At 49.5% G+C, this 22,354-nt stretch overlaps 1 protein-coding gene across 2 annotated transcripts in view; it reads right to left on the minus strand.

The window, feature by feature from the left end:
* Nucleotides 1-22,354, minus strand: part of LOC123770980 (probable tRNA (uracil-O(2)-)-methyltransferase) — a 156,979-nt gene that overhangs the window by 43,694 nt on the left and 90,931 nt on the right. For both annotated transcript variants that reach the window (XM_045763146.2, XM_045763145.2), the window contains 2 exons: nucleotides 19,943-20,145; nucleotides 16,631-16,879 (listed from right to left, as the gene is read on the minus strand). In XM_045763146.2, coding sequence (XP_045619102.1) covers nucleotides 16,631-16,879; nucleotides 19,943-20,145 — 452 coding nt within the window. The remainder of the gene's footprint in view (nucleotides 1-16,630; nucleotides 16,880-19,942; nucleotides 20,146-22,354) is intronic.

A 22,354-nucleotide genomic window follows, 5' to 3' on the forward strand; every position in this document is an offset into this window, starting at 1 on the left:
GAAGGCCGGGCCGGCCACCATGGAACCATAAGGACTGTTCTCAGTGGGAATGGGCTGCAACCGAGCCAGAACCCGAAGCAACAGCTGGACCGGGAGAAGAGGTACAGGTACCCCCCACCCCGACCAGGCCTGCCGAAAGCCTCCACCGTGAAGTCCTCGCAGGTGGGAAGGGCGCCACAAAACGGGCGACGCCTAGACCACGCCGACCCGAAGACGTCCATGGCCAGGAGTCCATAAGCCCAACAGAGCCAACAAAACGAATCGGCGACGACTGGCCAACCCACGAAGAGGAATGAACCGAGACAGCTGTCCACCAGGACGCAGGACACACCCCGGACACGAACCACACGGTTAACCAAACCCCCTGTGGTTCCGGCAAGAACCACCAGAGAACAGTCCAAACAGAGCTGAATGGTAGAGTACCTAGTGACCCAAACCCTCCGAAGCGCAAACCAGACAGCCATGAACACCTGAACCGGGCTGTGAGCCCGACGGACAGACAGACTCCATCAACCTCGGCCGACGTGTTGAGCACTGGTCACAAAGCCCCAGCCGAGAGACGACCCGTCCGTGAACACATCGAGCGAAGGCTCGGGGAGCTGCCAAGGCACGGAACCCCGAAAACTCCAAAGAGGAAGCTGGTGACGCAGCACCAACACCAGATCCCCAGAGGAACCCAAGGAATGCAAGAGGCGGAAGTGGAGTCTCCGTAGGAACCAACCGACGCCGGAGCCAAACCCGACTCCGCGGGCAGACAAGCACGCCGAAGTGCAAACTCCCGCACAACCGCCCAAGCAACCGCTGAGCAACCCGGGACCCCCTCCTGAACAGCCAAAGGCGGGACCACAGCCACAGTAACACTTCTGGAGGGAAGACAATGAGGGGCCCAAGAGCCTGAAACAAGGCCCAGGTCCGAACCCGGGACGGAAACAGAAGGTAAAACCACCAGATCACCAGGAAACCAAACCCAGCGATCTGGAAAGAACCATCCCCTGGCGAGCAGACAAGCGGACTGACTGGGAGCCCACGCCAGCCAGTCGTCGAGGTAGGCCAGACACCGAATCTCAGACGCAGACAGGGCACTAAGATCCGGTAAAGATGCAAAGAGTATACAAAGTGCCCTTCACAAAAGAGGGAATGCAATAAAAACAGCAAACCTGAAGCCCCACCACCAAAGCATTGTATGACAATCATATTAAGACATAGTATGACATATGACAATCATTATATGACAATATGACAATTATAATCAAAGCATTATATGACAAAGAGTGCTGGGAAGACGGGACACCACGAGAGTAGCTCTCATCCTGTAACTACACTTAGGTAAGTACACATAGGTAATTACCAACCGTGCTAGCCCCAGAAAAACTGGAGAGGAACGTGCCAAGAAGTGACCTGGAGGTCCAGGTCCACCATCCATGCACCCGGCCCTAACAGAATCCGAACAGCAGACAACAGTCCTCCGAGCAGGGCAGAGGATCCAGGGCGCAGACGGAAGTAGTCCAGAAGAACTGCAGACTGGAAAAGCTCATGACTGCAAAGAGCAGACGGGAAGCCCAGAAGGATGGGGCGGATCGACCACGCCCCACGCACCCACGAAGAGGAAATGACGAAGCGCAGGGAAGAAGCCCACCCCGCCAGCTCTGAACCCCCCCCAAGGGGGAGAAGCCGTCCTCCGACGCCAGCAGAGGCCGGAAGACAACCCAAAGCGCCCACCAACAGCGGGACCAAGCGAGAGGCAAAAGAGCAAGCTGCTCCCCCAGCGCCCAGTCAACAGAGAAGGGAACAGAACCCCTTCAGAAAGAAAAAGTACACTACCGAAGTCATGAGGAGAGACTACGGGAATGAAACCACACTTCGCTAGAAGAGGAAGTGAGGGGAGACCTGATCACCACATACAAGATACCCAAGGGAATCGACAGGGTTCAGAAGGACAGGCTATGTAACACAAGGGGCACACGCACTAGGGGACACAGGTGGAAACTGAGTACCCAAAAGAGCCACAGATAGAATTAAAGTTTTTTTTTTTTTTTTTTTTTTTTTTTTTTTTTTTTTTGAGTGTCAGAATGGGAACGGGAAAGCACTAAGAAGTAATGTGGCGACTCCTCACACAAGTAACGAGGCTGACCCCCATACAATGTCACATGTAGACATGACAGAGCCCAAGAGGCACAGGAACCGATACACCTGTTGAAGGTGGTGGAGGCCAAGACCGTCAGTAGTTTCAAAGCGTTATATGACAAAGAGTGCTGGGAAGACGGGACACCACGAGCGTAGCTCTCATCCTGTAACTACACTTAGGTAATTACACTTAGGTAATTACCTGTTGACGGACGGTTGAGAGGCAGGACCAAGGAGCCAGAGCTCAACCCCCACAAGCACAACTAGGTGAGGACATATATTGTAAAATCACAAGCCGCCGACTAGTGGCAAAGAGCACTACGCCGGCCAGGCAAAGAAGGCACAAAACTGCATCAAAAGGCCCACCTCGACAGCAAAACCACAAAGTCCCAGCACAACCACAACATGTGCCAAGACCCAAAAAGCTCAGTCTGCAAGCCAGGAAGACCCCGGAACCCCAAAAGGCAGAACCGGGTCACACGAGGAAACAAAGTCCCCTGAACCCACAAAAGGGGGCCCAAGAGGAAGAAACCTCCAGAACGAAACCAAGGAACCCAAAGGAACCCAGAATCGAACCAGGGGGAGCCCAAACCACCACATTTGCCGGCGGAGAACACCACTAAAAGGCAAAGCACAGACACCAGCAGAACGCCCTGGGAAAACGGTCCCAACAGACCGAAAACCGAGGGGCAAGGTGTGGGAGCAAGCATACCAGCCAGGGGCACTGAGCCTAAACCCAGAGGCTCAGACCCAAAATCAACACCCAAACGTTCCCAGAGGAACAGGCAACGGCAAGAAAACACCAGAAAAACAAAGAAACGACAACAGGAGAACAAAAACCCTGCAAATTTTTTGAAACTCACCGGAGACGCTCGCTCGCACACCCAGACGCATGTAAACAAACCGCAACGCCGCCCTGGTGGCCACGCCGGGAAACCGGCAGACGAAAATGGCCGCCAGCAGGGGCTGTGACTGACGCTAAATACACAAAAACATGCCAGCAAATGTGGGAAGCTAGCAGACTGGAAGGGCGAAAAACGACGCCCAACAGCAGAAAAACCCCTGAAGGGGCAAAACCGCCCCAGAACTGCTAGCAGGCAACCCCCACAGCCCCGGGAACCAACAACAGAGGCCCCGGGGCAGAGCCGTCCTCCAAGCCCTCCGCCCTTAAAGAAAAGCAAGAGCCCATGGGAAAGGCAACAAGAAAGGGCCGCTGGTAAGACCCAGAAGCCTTGGCAGGAGGCACAGGCTCAAACCTCCGTCCCCAACCCGAACGGGGCATCCCCCGAAAACCGCCCGAGTCTCTGCCGCAACTGAACCCCGCCCCGACCCCGAAACCCGCAGACGTTCCGGAGCCGGGAACATGGAGAGAAAGGGGCGAGCAGCACCTAACCAAACGGGGCGGCCACGGGGCATTCAAGTGGGAAACCAACCTAGCATGTTGCAGCAACCTAACCTAGCTTGCAACACGGATGCCGCCTGTACTCTGAACAGTAATAACATCAGGAGAGTACTGGAGAACAAGCAGAGAATCACTCGCAAGACTCCGGGTCAAGGTGTCAGTGACCCAACAGGCAGCATGACGGAGGTAAAAATGGCGACTGTCACCCGGAGACAAGGGAACAGCAATCAACGATCCCGTTCAAGATGGGTTGGAACCCGGAAGACACATTCAATGGTCCCCCGAGCCCAGACAGGGGTTTCCAGGGCCCGTAGGATAACAACTACGGGAAGCCTGGGCAAGGTGTTGCTAACCGGTTAAGAAACCCAAACATAACAAGAGGGTAGATTATAGCACTGAAAACCCCTGAGACGTGTACAAGCACGGGGGCCTAGCAGAGGGCCGCCAAACACTACCAGTGGAACTATAACCACCTTAGGCAGACCCCCACCAGGCAAGAAAATGAAAAACAAAAGAAAAACCCCGCAAAAGTACACCGTCTCCAGAGGCAACAGAAACCGGCCGCCGCTTAGGTGGCAGGCTGCGCAACACCTTGATGCCCTAACCAGCACAATACCAATCCCTACCCAGGGCCAAACAAGGGCCCCAAGCCCCAGCTGGCCCCAAGAGCGAGGCAAATGCCGAGCAGCAAGAACCTCTACGGGAATGGTTCCCGAACGCCCCAGGGAAGATAACCCTGTTACGCAAGGGCAGTACTCACAGGGCGCTTAGGGAAGTCAGCCACTAAGCACATGCAGCCCCGGCACTGATGAAGTACTCCTGGCCACCGCACACCACAACACACGGCAGTGAATGCCACACAAGGCAAACACCGCCTAGGAAACTGAGGCCAGAGAAGCATCAATCCCGGTTGACATTAGCGAACGAACTGGAGCTTGGCAGCCGGCGCGGTAGGTCCGGGGCTCCCCCCTCCCCCTCCCGGGGTGGGGAGGGCTGCGCGGACGATCGGCGCGGCAGTAAAGTGTGATGTTTGCTTGTTTGCTTGTTTCCTTGGGATTGTAGGGAGTTTTCTACCTCTCTGTTCGGTTTTGGTTGTAGTTTCTTACCATGTGGGGTTTGTTTTGTTACGCCTACCTTTCTGGGTGCCTAACCCCGGTCGATGGCAGATAAGGAAAACCCCCAACCATATGGGGTTTTCCAGGGCCATTGCTCCCTGAAACCTCTCTGAAGGGGCCAGGTTCTGGCGCTGGTCCCTGGTAGGTCTGAACTCCTTAGCTAATGTCCCGGTCTAACATAACATACATTAGCCCGATAAGCTCCAGGGAGCCGTAGGGGCTCCCCACAGAAAACCTGCACATGAAGCTGCACCACACCAACATCCCGTGAAAGGGCAGGGGCGAACAAGCACACACTGAGATGCTCAAAATCGACCCTCAGGAAAACCTGCAACACCATACGAGCTTCCCACCACTCAAGTGTGCAGGGCCAACAGAATGCATACCAAGCCTCCAACGAAAAGATAGGGCTATCTGTCAACCAGGAAGACTCCGGAACCTCATAACAAACCCAGTAAGGACAAGATGATCCATACACGAATGAATGCGGATCCATTACGAAGGCATAATCCAGGTTGCGCAGGCGGCAAGCCGCAATGGCCTCCCACACCACATGGGGTAGGAGGCCGAAAACCTACGGAAAAACGGAACCGAAGAACCTACGGGATCACTGAACCGAACCCCAGGAAGGGGTAGACGCCAAATCCAATTCGTACGAGAAGGGAGAATAAGAGAACCCCGCTCATGTAACACCAAGCCCTGCTCTGAGGGTACAAAAACTCAAGTGAGGTCTAATGGGTCCCAAGGCCCCGAAGTCAACCCCACCACCAGAACCTCACCCCGAGGACCTGGGGGCCGAACCGTCCTCCAAACCCTCCGCCTCTAAAGGAAAGGCAGGAACCGCCGAAAAAGCAGGAACGAAGGGGGGCTCATTGGTCAGACCCAGAAGCTCAGGCTGGAGGACCAGGCTCGAATGCCTCCGCCACCACCCCGGAAGAGGACTTCCCTGAAGCTGCCCGAGTCTCAACACCAACTAACCTTGCCCCTACTCCAAAACCCTCAGACACTTCGGAGCCGGAAGCAAGGGAAAAGGACCAGGACGCACAATAGAAAGGGAAGGACAAGAGGGTGCAGATGGAACCAAAGCCGATGCGACTGACAGCCCCAAGTCTGGGTCCCTATAACCAAAGTGGGGCAGTCTCGGGGCATCCGGGGAAGCAACCAACCTACTGTATCGCTTGCAGCAACTGGAACCTAGCCTGCACCCACTTATGATCATCAGTAGATTTGGTGAACTGGAGTACGTACAAGCAACCAAACTCCAAAACTCACACGACTGGGTCAAAAGCATGGCGGTGGCACAACCAGTGACCTTCACCCCAAGACAAGGGGGACAGAGCAACCTTAATCCTAGCATGAAGCGAGAGGGGGAATCAGGAGGGTTGCATCCATTGGACCAAAGAGCCCCCACAGGGTTTCCCAGGGCCCTTAGTTGCATATTTTGCTAAGGGAAGCCCAGGCAGGGTACTGCTAACCCGTGCCACAAAACCAAGCAATCTGCTAAAGCTGAGCCCCCGGAACATGTACACACATAGGGGGCCCCAGCAGAGGACCACCAAATAACAATAGAGTATGACCATCCAAGTGGTAGACCCCCCCCCCACCAGGCAGCTAGACAAAAAGAAAAAGAAACCCCCGCAAAAGAAAAACATACCCAGGCGGAACAGAGCCGGCTGCTATGTGAAGTGATAACTAGCTGCACAGTACCCTGCACCCCAACCAGTGACGAAAACTACCTCTTACCCTGCGAGAGACAAACAGGGAAACACAGAAACCCCAGCTGACTCCAAGGGCGGTCAATCACCGAGTAGCAAAAGAAACAGCAGGGGTAGATCCCAAGACAACTTGTGGAAGGTGGCCCCAAGCCCCAAGGGCAGTACTTACAGGGCACCTAGGGAAGGGAACCCTAGGCTCATGCAACCTGAGTACTGAAGAAATTACTCCTGACTTGCACACCGACCATAGAGACAGCACCACACCATAAGGCACAGAACTGAAACAATTGCTGGAGCCAGATGCACACGACCTTCTCAGTATCACATCAGCCAAGAACTGAATGGTGGGGTATCCGGCGTGAAGGTCTGGGTCTCCCCCTTCCCCCTCCCGGGGATGGGGGGGGGTTGTACAGACATGAGTGCGCCAATGTGGTGACGTCATGCTAGTTTGCTTGTTTTCATTTGGGTAGTTCTGTCCACTCGTTCAGCTCTTTGTAGCAATGTTTTCACCAGAATAGGGGTTTGTTTTGGGGCTCTTAACTTTCTGGGTGCCTGACCCGATCAATGGCAGGTATAGAATGCTTCCAACTACACGGGGGGTTTCTATAGGCCATTGCTCCTCGTGCCTCTCTGAGGGATGATTGCTCCTCGTGCCTCTCTGAGGGATGGGGGGCCAGGTTCTGGCTCGTGGTCCCCAGTAAGCCTAGAACTCCATGCACACTGACTGATACCAGAAATCTAATATATTCACATCAGCCTGGATTGCTCCAGGGAGCCGACGGGGCTCCCCCCAGAAAAAACCCTGGAAAAAAGGAACCCATGGGAAATCAGATCAACCCACAAAGAGTCCGTCGAAGCAGAGCTGGTGGCATGAGGGTAGCTGCACAAAACCAGCACTAGAAGTGCATGTTACACCCCCAGCCGAACTAACCAAGCGTTCATGACCAAGGGATCCCTCTGGAAACCAACCAACTCATCCTTTGGCAGAAATGAAAGAGCCAGCTGCAAATGAACAAAACATCCACCAGGGCAAAAGGACAAAAGCCCCAGCATCAAAGAAGAAAATAATGCTCACCCACCCGACAACCAGAAGCCAGAGAAACCAAAAACAATGTTTTGTGTAAACAAACTAGAACTGAAGGGACCACAGTAAAATATGCAGATGAAAGAAAAGAAAGAACTCGGTCCAGGGACGGGTTCATTCGGGTCGAGTCATCTCGGATCCACTCCAAGACGACTCTGCAATGGTAAGGAGTGGAGACCTTCCCCCAAAAGCCCCAAACCCCATGGAGGAGGTGGGACTAACCAACTCCACCACAGGCTATAAGATTTGATCTGAAAAGCCCACAAATCATGGGACCAAGAGCTGGCAACCTGAGCTAGCCTCCCCCCCCCCCCTCTCAGTCCGCAAAAGAACTGACGAGAACCAGGAGAGCCAGCCTTCCTAGCAGAGCAAATACATGGCTGATCAGACAAAGAAGGCATTCGAAGGCATCTGAAGGCATAGGGAAGCGCATATGAAAACAGCTGCTGGCACCGCAAAGAACCCACCTCAACCAACAGCAGGCGAAACTCTGGCTCTATCAAATTGCCGGAAAAGTCGAGACCAACCACCACGGACACACAACAAATCCGACACAGGACAGCAACCAACAGCAGCTGCAGGCAAAAAACTGAGACAATGTCCTCAGGAAAGAGAAAATAACTAAAAGACGAAGCTGAAGTGTGATCCAGGGCCCGTGCCAAATCCAGAGACCGGGCCAAAATAGCTTGCCAACACGTGAGACGGGAGGCAAAAAACAAGGAAACTGCTTCACACAGAGTAATCACAATAACATGACTGCATCAATGAGAAAAATCTATAGGAGCCGTGATGAGGGTTTGAACCTATGTGGTGGGTTTTCCCACGCACAGTTGCTATTAACTAGACCATGACATGATACAAGGACTGCAGCCTGGAGTTCTACTGAACACACAAGGATTTCCTGAGGCTTCCACTGAAGCTGGAATAGGATTTTCACACAATCCCCCATACACTCTGGCTCTATCATCTAAGAATGTTCTACCTCTGATGCTCCTCTTTCAATACACACAGTAATCACACTAACATGACTGCATCAATGAGAAAATCTGTAGGAGCCGTGATGGGGGTTCGAACTAATGCGGTGGGTGTTCCCACTCACGCACACTCTAGCAACTAGACCATAACATGGTCTAAGGAGTTATACTGAACTCCAGGTTGCAGTCCTTATACTGTACTATGTTGTGGTCTAGTCGCTAGAGCGTGAGCGTGAGAACACCCATCACATAGGTTCAAACCCACATCATGGCTCCTACGGATTTTCTCGAGGAAACTGCTTCCTGGAGAATAAAAGTATACAACTTCAGGATGGCAGCTGATGCTGAAGCCGCAGAAACCAAAACCCTTGCATGAGAAAACTCATCGAGCGTCACAACTTACTCCAAGAGCGAATCAGAATAAAGCCCCAGGATACTTAAGAATTACATGACAGAAGTCAAGTGCAAACAGGTATGCCAGCAACCAAAGCAGCCAACATAAGATGAACCTGAGCATGCAGCTGCACAAGACCCACATCACCGAGAAGGGCAGGAGCGAAGAGGCATGCATCGAGAGGCTCAAGAGAACCCCCTTGCCTTGAGGTTACCTTAAGGTGCTTCTGGGGCTTAGCGTCCCCGCGGCCCGGTCGTCGACCAGGCCTCCTGGTTGCTGGACTGATCAACCAGGCTGTTAGACGCAGCTGCTCGTAGCCTGACGTATGAGTCACAGCCTGGTTGATCAAGTATCCTTTGGAGGTGCTTATCCAGTTCTCTCTTGAACAATGTGAGGGGATTGCCAGTTATGCCCCTTATGTGTAGTGGAAGCGTGTTGAACAGTCTCGGGCCTCTGATGTTGATAGAGAGTTCTCTCTCAGAGTACCTGCTGCACCTCTGCTTTTCAACGGGGGTATTCTACACATCCTGCCATGTCTTCTGGTCTCATGTGATGTTATTTCTGTGTGCAGGTTTGGGACCAGCCCCTCTAATATTTTCCACGTGTAAATTATTATGTACCTCTCCCGCCTGCGCTTAAGGGAGTACAGTTGTAGGCTCTTTAGTCGGTCCCAATAGTTTAGATGTTTTACTGAGTGGATTCTAGCAGTAAAGGATCTCTGCACGCTCTCCAGGTCAGCAATTTCTCCAGCTTTGAAAGGGGCTGTCATTGTGCAGCAGTACTCCACTCTAGAGAGCACAAGCGTTTTGAAAAGTATCATCATCGGTATAGCATCTCTAGTGTGAAAAGTTCTTGTTATCCAACCTGTCATTTTTCTTACAGTTGTGACGGCTACTTTATTGTGTTCTTTAACCCTTAACATGCTAGGGGTATAATATCCTTTCTTCCTCACAGGTGCATGTAATTTTGAAAAAAATAAAAAATTTCTTCCTAACCTGTTAATTTGTGTTCACTGATCACAGGAAAAATAATAAAACAATCGTAAGTGACATATATTGCCCGCTATAGGGCGGGGAAGTCTGGCAAAAAATAGGCGCTCACTCAGCATGCGTCCCAGGCGGTCTGTTGCTCGCCAGCTGTCAGGCCGGAGTTGCCACAAAGAGATAATTACCTATTTATTTCAATATCTCTGATTGATTTTTCATAGTTTTTTTGCTGTAATATTATTTAATAGTGTGTAGTTTGATATATTTATATAATAAAATGAGTGAATCATTGCTGTACTCAAAAATATGGTGTGCATATTGTTGATTCAATGATGTTCATCATTCAGTGAACAAATACTTTGTCGGTTATTATACTATAAGCACAGGTTATATATAAGTATCTGCATGTTTTGTTCACTATAACAAACCACTAAGTAGCTACTATGAGTCAAAAAGTAACGAGGAGTGACCGCCGTGTACCAGCCAGCCACTCCCGCCCTCCCTAAAGTCATCTGACTCACCCACATTCTCCTCCCACAATACTGTTTTTGCTATAATTCACTATATACAGACGTTATATATACAAGTATCTACATTCATGTTCACCATAACGAACCACTAAGTTGGCATGCTGAGTGGCAGTGGCAGTGGCAGCCCGCCACTGGTTGCTACTTTCTCCCTCCCTCAAGTCACCTGACTCACCCACATTCTCCTCCCACAATACTGTTTTTTGCTTTTATTCACTATATACAGACGCTATATATAAGTATCTACATTCGTGTTCACCATACCGAGCCACTAAGTTGGTATGCTGAGTGGCAGTGGCAGTGGCAGCCCACCACTGGTTGCCACTCCCTCCCTCCCTCACCTCACCTGACTTGCCACCATTCTCCACCCATCATACTGTTTTTGCTTTTATATACAGACGTTCTATATAAGTATTTACATGTTTTGTTCACCATAACTGTACATCTAAGCTTGTATGGTGAGTAAAGGCACAAAGACGTAGGACCTCTCACAGTCAGCTGATGGCTACCGCCCTCAAGGCCAGACGCACTAATATTTCTCCTCTAACAATACTGTGTGGTGTTATTATGCTATATACACACATTATATATAAATATCTACCTGTTTTATTCACCATACTTGTAGAAGTAAACTGGTATGGTGCCCAAAGACCATCGTGGTAACCAGTAAACAACACCGTTGTCTGCACGGTGGCGTCGTGCAGACAACGCCACCGCCCTCACCAAAATGGCGGCTCCCAACCTTCTCTTGCTGTTTATACCCTCTATACACACGTTATATACAAGTATCTACATTTGTGTTCACCATAGCGAACATACTAAGCTGGTATGCTGAGTGCAGTCAATAAAAGGTGGCCACACACAGCTAGAAGACATCGCCACCATCCTCCCTCTCACAGCATTACTCCTCCCTCCATGGCGCACAGCGCTAAATATCACCACAATCCTGCTATTATCAGAACCCTGGTCAGTTTTATCAGTCAGGGGTCTTCTGTAATAATATCATCGCTACATAATAGCATGAACAAGTATATTTTGGCATTTTTAGGTGATGCTGTGGTCTCAAGCTGAACAGCAGTGCTGTTAGCTCATGCTGCGTGCGTCAGGCTTGGTTGCTCACTCAATACCAAGGCCAATAACACCCGGGAGTTTGGCCCATGATTTTTTTTAAAAAATGGCGTCTGTTTACAAGAGCCCTGATGAAGGTGTGGTGAACCCCGTGTATCCGCGGGCCGTTTAAATCTTGCATAGTACTCCAACACGTCATATGACGTGATGCGCAGTTGACTGGAACAACTTCCAACACGTCATATGACGTGATGCGCACTTTAACCCCCTTAATTGTGTTGCCTCCAAATGTGACACCCCCGCAGTGCGCAGGAAATAAATTCTCTGAAAAAAATTATTTTTTTCTTTTTAAAGTGTCAAAAACCCTTCCCTCAGTATGGGTATGTAAAAAAAAGTCGAAATTGTACTTACTTTGGCTGCTATGGGGTCCGGAAGTTGGGGCGTGACGTCATCATTCCCCGTGCGCCCGTGCCATAAGCTCTCGGGGGCGGTGGGGCGCTCGGGGCGGGGTGCGCGAGTTGCCGCGAATATATTTTCGTTCATTTTTTGCGCACCTTTCCAAATACATTTTCATTGTTTTTATGTGCCAATCCAATGTATAATGAACACGTACACTATAATATCGCAGTACAACATCCGTACTGTCCGTAGACACTGTGTTACGTGCTTGTGTACACATATGCAGCACATATTTACTATGTATCATGCTAATTTGTGTATATATACAATCTATTTACACACTATATACTGTCACACACTATATACATTCACCATGTATATTCACCACACTATATACATTCACCATCAACACGTTCAGAACACCGCGAGTGAGAGCTGCCACACCCAGCCAGCCCTCCCTCACTTCTCCAACATTGTATTCGCCAACTTTGCCCCACCCATCATACAGTTATTCACACCAATGTTTCATGTTCATTTATGTATATTTACAACATATGTACTCACTATACACTGTCACACACTATATACATTTACCATCAACACATTCAGAACATCGCGTAGCAGCTGCTTCGTATGGGCCAATAGCAGCTGCCTCGTATGGGCCAATACCAGCTGCCTCGTATGGGCCAATACCAGCTGCCTCGTATCGGCCAATAGCAGCTGCCTCGTATGGGCCAATACCAGCTGCCTCGTATTGTCCAATAGCAGCTGCCCCGTATGGGCCAATAGCAGCTGCCCCGTATGGGCCAATAGCAGCTGCCCCGTATGGGCCAATAGCCGCTGCCCCGTATGGGCCAATTGCAGCTGCCTCGTATGGGCCAATAGCAGCTGCCTCATATGGGCCAATAGCAGTTGCCTCGTATGGGCCAATAGCAGCTGCCTCATATGGGCCTATAGCAGCTGCCCTGTATGGGCCAATAGCAGCTGCCGCATATGGGCCAATAGAAGCTGCCTCGTATGGGCCAATAGAAGCTGCCTCGTATGGGCCAATAGAAGCTGCCTCGTATGGGCCAATAGAAGCTGCCTCGTATGGGCCAATAGGATCATTTGGCCATGAACACATTCAGAACACCTTGAGTGAGAGCAGCCACACCCAGCCAGTCTCCCTCACTCCAACATCTTACTCGCCAACATTGCTCCTCCCACCATATTGTTATAGTTCTTATTACACATGTTCTATATACCTATCTACATGTTTTATTTACCAGAACTATGCAATAAGTAAGCCGGTATTGTGTCCAAACAGTACAGTGGCCATCATACACTGCATGAAAAATCACACAGCAGACGACGCTACGATTACGTCACCTCCCTCACCAAAATAGCTCCTCTCAACATTCTCCTGTTGCTGTTCTTACACTATATACACACACTATACATACCCATGTACATATGTGTTGCCCATAGCGAACCACTAAGCTAGTATGGTGAGCAAAACAAGAGTGGCAGCCACACACACACAATGAGGCTACCTCAATTCTCGCCCTCCCTCCCTCATCAAAATTCCTCCTTCCACAATACTACGCACAACGCTAATTATAACCACAATCCTGCTATTATCACAAACCTGGTCACTAATTCCTGTAAATGAATAATTGACCACACGTTTATTTTGAAAAGGAACCTAAGAAATCATTTGAAGATTCCTAGATGAACGAAATAATGCTGTGGTGCTGTGGCTAGCGCTGTGAACATCGTGAACAGCATTGAATCACTGATATTTGAACATTGTACCCAGTCATTATCACACTCAGGCTCTAATATAACACTATCATAGCTAAATAATACAAGTTATATATATATTTTGACATTATTAGGTGATGCTGTGGTCACATGCTGAACAGCAGTGCTGTGCGCTCATGCTGCGAGCGCCAGCCTTGGTTGCTCACACACTACTGAGGCTCCCACACCCGGGAATGTGGACCATGATTTTTTTTAAAGATGGCGTCTGTTTACAAGAGCCCTGAGGAAGCTGATGTGAACCCCATGTAGCCACGGGAGTTTTGAATGGAACGTGAAAAATACAAATACCCGGAGGCGTGTTGCGCAAACCAGACGTGAGCCTGCAGGCGCGTTGCGCAGTTTAAGGGTTAAGGGTTAAAGGTAAGGTCTTCCGACATGAGTACACCCAGATCCTTTACATTGCCTTTTCGTTCTATGTTATGATTTGCCTAAGTTTTGTACGTGGTTTCCGTTTTTATATTTTCAATTTTTCCGTACCGCATGAGCTGGAACTTATCTTCGTTAAACACCATATTATTTTCTGTAGCCCATAGAAAGACCTGATCTACATCTGATTGGAGGTTTGCTGTGTCCTCTATGTTGTCAACTCTCATGAAAATCCTAGTGTCATCTGCAAAGGATGATACAGTGCTATAGGTTGTGTTCTTGTCTATGTCCGATATGAGGATGAGAAAAAGTACTGGAGCAAGCACAGTACCCTGGGGGACTGAGCTCTTCACGGTTGATGGGCTGGATTTTATTTTGTTGACTATTACACATTGGGTTCTGTTAGTCAGGAAATTGTAGATCCATCTGCCTATTTTCCCGGTAATTCTTTTTGAACGCATTTTATGTGCAATAACACCATGGTCACATTTATCAAAAGCTTTTGTGAAATCTGTGTAAATTACATCAGCGTTTTGTTTGTCTTCCATAGCATCTAATGCCATATCATAGTGGTTCAGCAACTGCGACAGGCAAGAGCGCCCTGTTCTGAAACCATGTTGTCCGGGGTTATGGAGATGCTGTGATTCCATGTATTTTGTGATCTTACTTCTTAGCACTCTCTCAAAAATTTTTAAGATGTGCGATGTTAGTGCTATCGGTCTGTAATTTTTTGCCTCTGCCTTATCTCCTCCTTTATGGAGTGGTGCTATCTCTGCTGTTTTTAGTATGTGAGGGTAACGCCAGTATCTAGGCTTTGTCTCCACGGAATGTGAAGGGCCTGCGATAGTGGTTTTTTACAGTTCTTGATGAATATGGAGTTCCAAGAATCCGGGCCTGGTGCAGAGTGCAGAGGCATACTGTTTATGGCTTCTTCAAAATCTAGTGGGGATAGGGCGACGTCTGATATATGATTTGATGTTGGTATCATATCCATGAAAAATTGAAGAAAATAAAGAAGCAACCCCCCAAGAAGCACCTGCAACACAGTCAACACCTTCTACCAGTCAGGCATGCAGGTATGGCAAAACCACTTCAAGCCTCAAGGGAAAACAAAGGACAGTCTCCCAGTCAGGATGATTCTGGAACCTCATAACGCATCCAACAAGGAGAAGACGACTCGAACTTAAAGGAGGCCAGATCGATAACCAAGGAATAAACCGGGTCATGCAGGAGGTAAGCCACAAGGACCTTCCAAGCCTCTGCTGGGAAAACAGAAGGAAAGAAACCTCTGGAAGGATGAATTCAAGGAACCCAAGGGAACAAGGAAATGAACCCTGGGGAACCACCCGGACTAGGTAGGACTACCCTTCAAGCTAGCACTTGGGCACGATGGGTCAATCCATAACGGCCCATGCCAAAGATCCAAGAGGGAATTACCATGACCTGAAGGCTGCTAACCAAGCAGGGCACCCAGGCACCAGAACTGCTCTTCATAAGAACAGGCACCAAATGCAGCGAGTGATAAATGTGGCGCACCACATAAACCAAGCATATGAACCTCAGTGTGGCCAAGCACAACCGACAGAACACCCCCTCCAGCCGAGGGCCAAAACAAAGGAGTCAAAGACCACTGAACAGCCCAAAGCATGACTCTCCACCAGAGTGGCCTGGCCTCTCAGGGCCAAACTCCTAGACACAGTAGAGAATGTAACTGTCAGTGCAAGGGCAGCAGTAGTGAGCACCCAGGGAAGTAAACCCTGAACCATGCAACTTAAAGCAAAGCTCACACAAGCTAGAAAAAACACAAAGGCAAATACTAAAAGAAAGAAACAAAACACAAAGCAAATGGCCCCAAAGGACAAAGTCCAAGGATGGCCAGCACTCAGATTGAAACAAAGGGGCTTGCCATGTTTGACACCCAGAACACTACTGATAGAACTTTCCACCAAAATATCAGCAACAGAACCGAACTTGGGAGCCAGCTGTGGGCAGGGGCCAGGCGTCAATCTGTACTTTTAGTTTTTAGCTAGTTTGAGTGAATCTCCTGTGAAATACAAATGGTTTCAGAGTTGTTTGGCAGTTTCAAGGCTTTATTTTCTTTGAACTCTCCAGTTTTCTGTAAAGTCTCACTGACTTCTTGGATGCTTTTTATTTGGGGATGGGGAAATTGTCCCATGCTTTCTGTGCCTCAGTGAGGGAAGCCAAGGTCTGGCTCTCATCCCCATCAAGCCAAACACAACTCCTGCCTCTGATGTGACCCATCAGAACGGAGCAATCTCTGCGACATAACTTCAGGAAGCCACTGACGGGCTCACACAGAGAACACACTGATGCATACAATTCTAGAATTTCAAGTCATACACAAACGTTTTACAATCAATTCATCAAGATGTAAAATTCATTTTACCTGAATATGACTAAGCAAAATGTTGTAAAATTCTACTTTTGCAAATAGGTCTTATTTACAAAATTAATTTCAAAATAAAATAATTTTATACATTTATTTACAGATTTATTGTTCTGCCATCAAAGTTAGTGTAAGAGTGTTAAACGAATCAGTGTATTCAGCACTCGGGGTTAAGCCGATATACAGTAGTCCAGTTGTTAATCTTTCATCGAGGCACAAATGTTGTTAATTTAAACTAATATATATATACCCGGTAGTTCTATTACCTTCAGTTGAATGTGCTTTGGAAACATATCCCAAATATGACGCTTTTTGATATCTATTCCAAGTCCTTGATGCCCTTCACTTGACAGGATGTGGACAAGAAGGCCATTGCCACAACCTAAGTCAACAAAGGTTTGATTGGTAGTTAGTCCTTTCTTTTTTCTTTCCTGTTGCCAAATCAAAATCAAATAGGTGGCAATGGCAATATCCTCATACACGTACTTCAGAGGATCTGTAGTCTCTGGCCACATCTGTAAGGCATTTGCTTTAATTAAGTTCTCTATTTCAGAGTGCAAAAAAAATAAAAAACATACATTTTATATACATGCCAAATATATAACGATGAAGGTTCTTTAAGACAAAGTGCAACACACGATGATCTAGAGTAAACCTGATGGTCATTGGTCACCCCACACAGTTACAGTGGACACCCAGTTATCCACCTTGGATTGGATCCAGTTCATTGAACTCGGAAATTTGTATTAGCCAGAAATCATAATATCGTGTAGAGCCATTTCAGTAGCTCCAAGTGGATATAGGACTGGAGCTGCCGCCACTTGAGCCTTCTGTGAGCCAGGATCAGGATCTGGTTGTCTCTTATAAAGTGAGGGGAAGCTTGGAGATCAAAGTAACTCAAAACCATGAAATAATAATAATAATCTTAATAATAATAATAATAATAATAATAATAATAATTACAGTAATAATAATAATAATAATAATGTAAAAGTACATACTGTACATACAAAATGAGTTACAAACAGAATGTTGGATTTTTAGATAGAGCTAGCATATACAGTGGTACCTCACATAACGATCGCCCCAAAAGGCGAACATTTTGGGCCCGATTGGTGTCAAATCATCCCGTACGGCGAGCGCTCGTTTGAGTAACGTCAACACCACATGGTGGGGTCGCGCTGCTTCTTGCACATTCTCGGACGCCTCCGACGATGCACATAAATTATGTTGTTCTTGTTTAAAGATGCTAATGATGCTGGGATATAAAGGGGTGACTGCTGAGATGTTGCAAAGTATTGACGTTTTTGTAGAAAAAAAAGAAATGAAATTTTTGAAGTACAACAAATGTCAAAAAGGTTCGTTCAGTGTTTGTCGGGTAGGCTGCTCCATTATTGAGACATAAGTGACAAATACAAAACAATTGGAACACATTTGAAACAAAGAAAGATTGTCATAATGGAGCAGCCTACCCAACAAACACTGAACGAACCTTTTGCTATAACAAATATGAAAGACAAGGGCTGCTGGCTGGGTTAGTACTGTGTGAGCAACTATTTGTGGCACACATGCCTCTGGCTCCCAAACACCTGTCAGACACGGTGTTGAAAGATTGGGCTCAGTAGGTGAAATTCAGACCTTATTGTTTGAAGAACATAAGGGTTATAATATTGGTGAAGCTAGGCGCAATAAGCACTTAACACAACGGTCGGATAAAAGTGATACAGCACCTATGAGCATGATACAGCAAGCGTATCCAGTTGTAGCTCTGAGCCCCACCCTTGCCATCTCCAATTTATATAGATGATACATAGATGAATCGTTTTCTGCGTTCAGTGATGATACATCTGATACAAGCAGCATAGATGAACAGTGTTAGCGGCTTCCATGGTGGTGTTTTCCACAGATATTTTCAAGAATACCTGAATCTCTTCCTGACTGACGGACACTTTTTGAGGCTAGCTGAATCTCTTCTTGTGTGTGAGACCTTACAAAGCGATCTTTTCAAGACTACCTTACAATTTGAGCTTTTCCTAAAATCGTCTCAATACTACCTTATGCTTTACAAGCTAGGCTACATACCACCTACAAGTACTAAAGCCAAGGGTGCACGCGAGTGCGTTATTTGCAAGCACACAGAACAATGAGACATGAAGCGAAAATCTATCTGTACCTGGTGCAACGAGAGCAAAGTCGTGCTGTGTACCATGGACTACTTCGTTGATTATTACACACCTCCAAAGTACTGAGTGTGTAATACAGTGTGTTACTGTGTAAATAGTGTGTGAAACTGTACATATTGTAATTTTAGTGAATTTTTACCATGTAATATTGTGACAATAAACATTTATTGTGGACACATTACTGACACATGTATCACAGTTCCATGGAATATTATGAACATTCTACTGTATACATATTGTAAATGTCACAAATATGCATCATGTATGATAAAAGAAACAAATAAAACTGCATTGGAAATACATAGAACAAATAATTTAAAATATATTTGTGGTACTGCTAACCGGCGCCCAAGTCTACCAAACAACCTTCTAAGAACTGAAACCCCATGATGTGTACACTCACAGGGATCTAGCAGGGGGCACCACTGGAAGAAGGAAGAATATTCAGTACACAGGGGGCAAGAACGAAGGCAGACTTCCCCCCCCCCCAAGGCAGACAAACAAAAAGAAAAAGAAAACCCCGCAAGAGGACAGCATACCCAGGCGGAACAGAGCCGGCCACCATGATTAGTGAAAACAAGCTGCACAGTACCCTGCGCTCCACCAGTGCAAACTGCCCCTAACCCTAAGGCGAGCAAGGGAGACAGAACACCTGAGCAATCAAAGGGCGGCTGAAAACCAAGCAGGTAACGGCCTAGCAGGGGCAGAACCCAAGGAACTTGTGGAAGGTGGCCCAAGCCCCAAGGGCAGTACTTACCAGGCACCTAGGGAAGGAAACCCTAGGAACATGCAGCCCGAGTACTGGAGAATCACTCCCAGCTCACGCACCACCTAGAAGACAGTCACCACACTCTACGTACAGTGCTGAAACAACCACCGGAGCCAGAGCACACGACCTCAGCCTCTAGCATCAGCCGAAGAACTGACTGGTGGATAGCCGGTGCGGTAGGTCTGGGGCTCTCCCTTCCCCCTCCTGGGGAGGGGGAGAGGTCACACGCGGCGACGTGTGACCTCATGATCGTTTGCTCGTTTCTTTTAGGGGAGTTCTATTCACTTGTTCGGCTTGTGGTAGCAATTTTTACCAGAATAGGGGTTTGTTTTGGGATGCTTACCTTTCTGGGTGCCTAACCCGGTCGATGGCAGACATAGAATGCTTCCAACCACACAGGGGTTTCTATAGGCCATTGCTCAACTTACCTCTCTGAGGGGGCCAGGTTCTGGCTCGTGGTCCCTGGTAAGCCCCTAGAACTCCATACACATGATTGATGCCAAAGTCTGACATTAGCATATGAGCCTGGATAAGCTCTGGGGAGCCGAAGGGGCTCCCCCAGAAAAGTAAACAAGAGCAAAGATTAGTTATTCAAAAATTAGTTACAATGCAAAGCATGTAATCACCTTCACCAATGCCTTTCCATATTTGATCTTCAACTGCTGATATAACTGATTATATTCTTGAACATTTATTAGCTTGAGGGACCCTTTGTCCTCCACATCTCCACCTTCTTGTACCTCAGCTGACCATTTCTTCAACTTGGGAAGAACATTTTTCTGCAACCACACAGTGCTGGCACGAGCCTCAGGAGACTCGCTACCATTATCTGAAGAGAAGCAGAACAAAGTGTTAAGTTTAATGTTTAATAAAATGTTAATGATTTATATCTATCTTGGATTCCTTCTTCCATCTGCTCAAAGAAACATGTCAAACAATTCCTCACACTGGCTTAGTTGTTGTAGAAGTAAGACAGTCACGACCTGCTTGAACTGGGAGCTAATATGTGGCAAGAATGTAGCCTAGAGGACACCTGTACACGAGTTGAAAGCTGGGGAAGGGGTGAGGAAGGGTGGAGAGGTTGGGAAGTGTGGGGATGAGGTGGTGGAGATGTTGTTGTTTTTGTTTAAGATTCGCTACTTGGAACAAAATGTTCCAAGCAGCACGGGCTATGGTGAGCAAAGGTAGAGATGTGTGAAAGGGTGAGGAGGAAGGGTGCATACCAGGAGTATACCTGGAGAGGAACCTGGGAGTTCTTCTATTTCACGAGACTGGCCTGAGGCCAGGCTCGACTTATGATAACTTGGTCCAACAGGCTGTTGCTTGGAGCGGCCCGCAAGCCCACATATCCACCACAGCCTGGTTGATCCGGCACTTCTTGCAAGAACTTATCTAACTGCCTCTTGAATACATCCACCTTTGTTTCTGCAATATTTCTAATGTTTGCTGGGACGGTGTTGAACAGCTGTGGACCTCTGGTGTTCAGACAGTGCTCTCTGAGTGTGCCTATTGCACCTCTACTCTGCACTGGTTCTATTCTCCCTGGTGGTGTCAGGGGAGGCAGGTGGTGTCAAGGGAGGCAGGTGGTGGCAGGGGAGGCAGGTGGTGTCAGGGGAGGCAGGTGGTGGCAGGGGAGGCAGGTGGTGTCAGGGGAGGCAGGTGGTGGCAGGGGAGGCAGGTGGTGTCAGGGGAGGCAGGTGGTGGCAGGGGAGGCAGGTGGTGGCAGGGGAGGCAGGTGGTGCCAGGGGAGGCAGGTGGTGCCAGGGGAGGCAGGTGGTGTCAAGGGTGGCGGGTGGTGTTAGGGGAGGCAGGTGGTGGCAGGGGAGGCAGGTGGTGGCAGGGGAGGCAGGTGGTGGCAGGGGAGGAAGGTGGTGTCAGGGGAGGCAGGTGGTGGCAGGGGAGGCAGGTGGTGTCAAGGGAGGCAGGTGGTGGCAGGGGAGGCAGGTGGTGTCAGGGGAGGCAGGTGGTGGCAGGGGAGGCAGGTGGTGTCAGGGGAGGCAGGTGGTGGCAGGGGAGGCAGGTGGTGGCAGGGGAGGCAGGTGGTGCCAGGGGAGGCAGGTGGTGCCAGGGGAGGCAGGTGGTGCCAGGGGAGGCAGGTGGTGTCAGGGGAGGCAGGTGGTGGCAGGGGAGGCAGGTGGTGGCAGGGGAGGCAGGTGGTGCCAGGGGAGGCAGGTGGTGCCAGGGGAGGCAGGTGGTGTCAAGGGTGGCGGGTGGTGTTAGGGGAGGCAGGTGGTGGCAGGGGAGGCAGGTGGTGGCAGGGGAGGCAGGTGGTGGCAGGGGAGGAAGGTGGTGGCAGGGGAGGCAGGTGGTGTCAGGGGAGGCAGGTGGTGGCAGGTGGTGTCAGGGGGAGGCAGGTGGTGTCAGGGGGAGGCAGGTGGTGTCAGGGGGAGGCAGGTGGTGTCAGGGGGAGGCAGGTGGTGGCAGGTGGTGTCAGGGGAGGCAGGTGGTGGCAGGGGAGGCAGGTGGTTTCAGGGGAGGCAGGTGGTGTCAGGGGGAGGCAGGTGGTGTCAGGGGAGGCAGGTGGTGGCAGGTGGTGTTAGGGGGAGGCAGGTGGTGTCAGGGGGAGGCAGGTGGTGTCAGGTGAGGCAGGTGGTGGCAGGTGGTGTCAGGTGAGTCAGGTGGTGGCAGGTGGTGTCAGGGGGAGGCAGGTGGTGTCAAGGGAGGCAGGTGGTGTCAGGGGAGGCAGGTGGTAGCAGGTGGTGTCAGGGGAGGCAGGTGGCAGCAGGTGGTGTCAAGGGAGGCAGGTGGTGGCAGGTGGTGTCAGGGATGGCAGGTGGTATCAGGGGAAGCAGGTGGTGTCAGGGGAGGCAGATGGTGGCAGGTGGTGTCAGGGGAGGCAGGTGGTGTCATGGGAGGCAAGTGGTGTCAGGGGAGGCAGGTGGTGGCAGGTGGTGTCAGGGGAGGCAGGTGGTGTCATGGGAGGCAAGTGGTGTCAGGGGAGGCAGGTGGTGGCAGGTGGTGTCAGGGGAGGCAGGTGGTGGCAGGCGGTGTCAGTGGAGGCAGGTGGTGTCAGGGGAGGCAGGTGGTGTCAAGGGTGG

Source organism: Procambarus clarkii, chromosome 65, assembly GCF_040958095.1.
Source record: "Procambarus clarkii isolate CNS0578487 chromosome 65, FALCON_Pclarkii_2.0, whole genome shotgun sequence".
NCBI classification, from domain to species: Eukaryota; Metazoa; Arthropoda; class Malacostraca; order Decapoda; family Cambaridae; genus Procambarus; species Procambarus clarkii.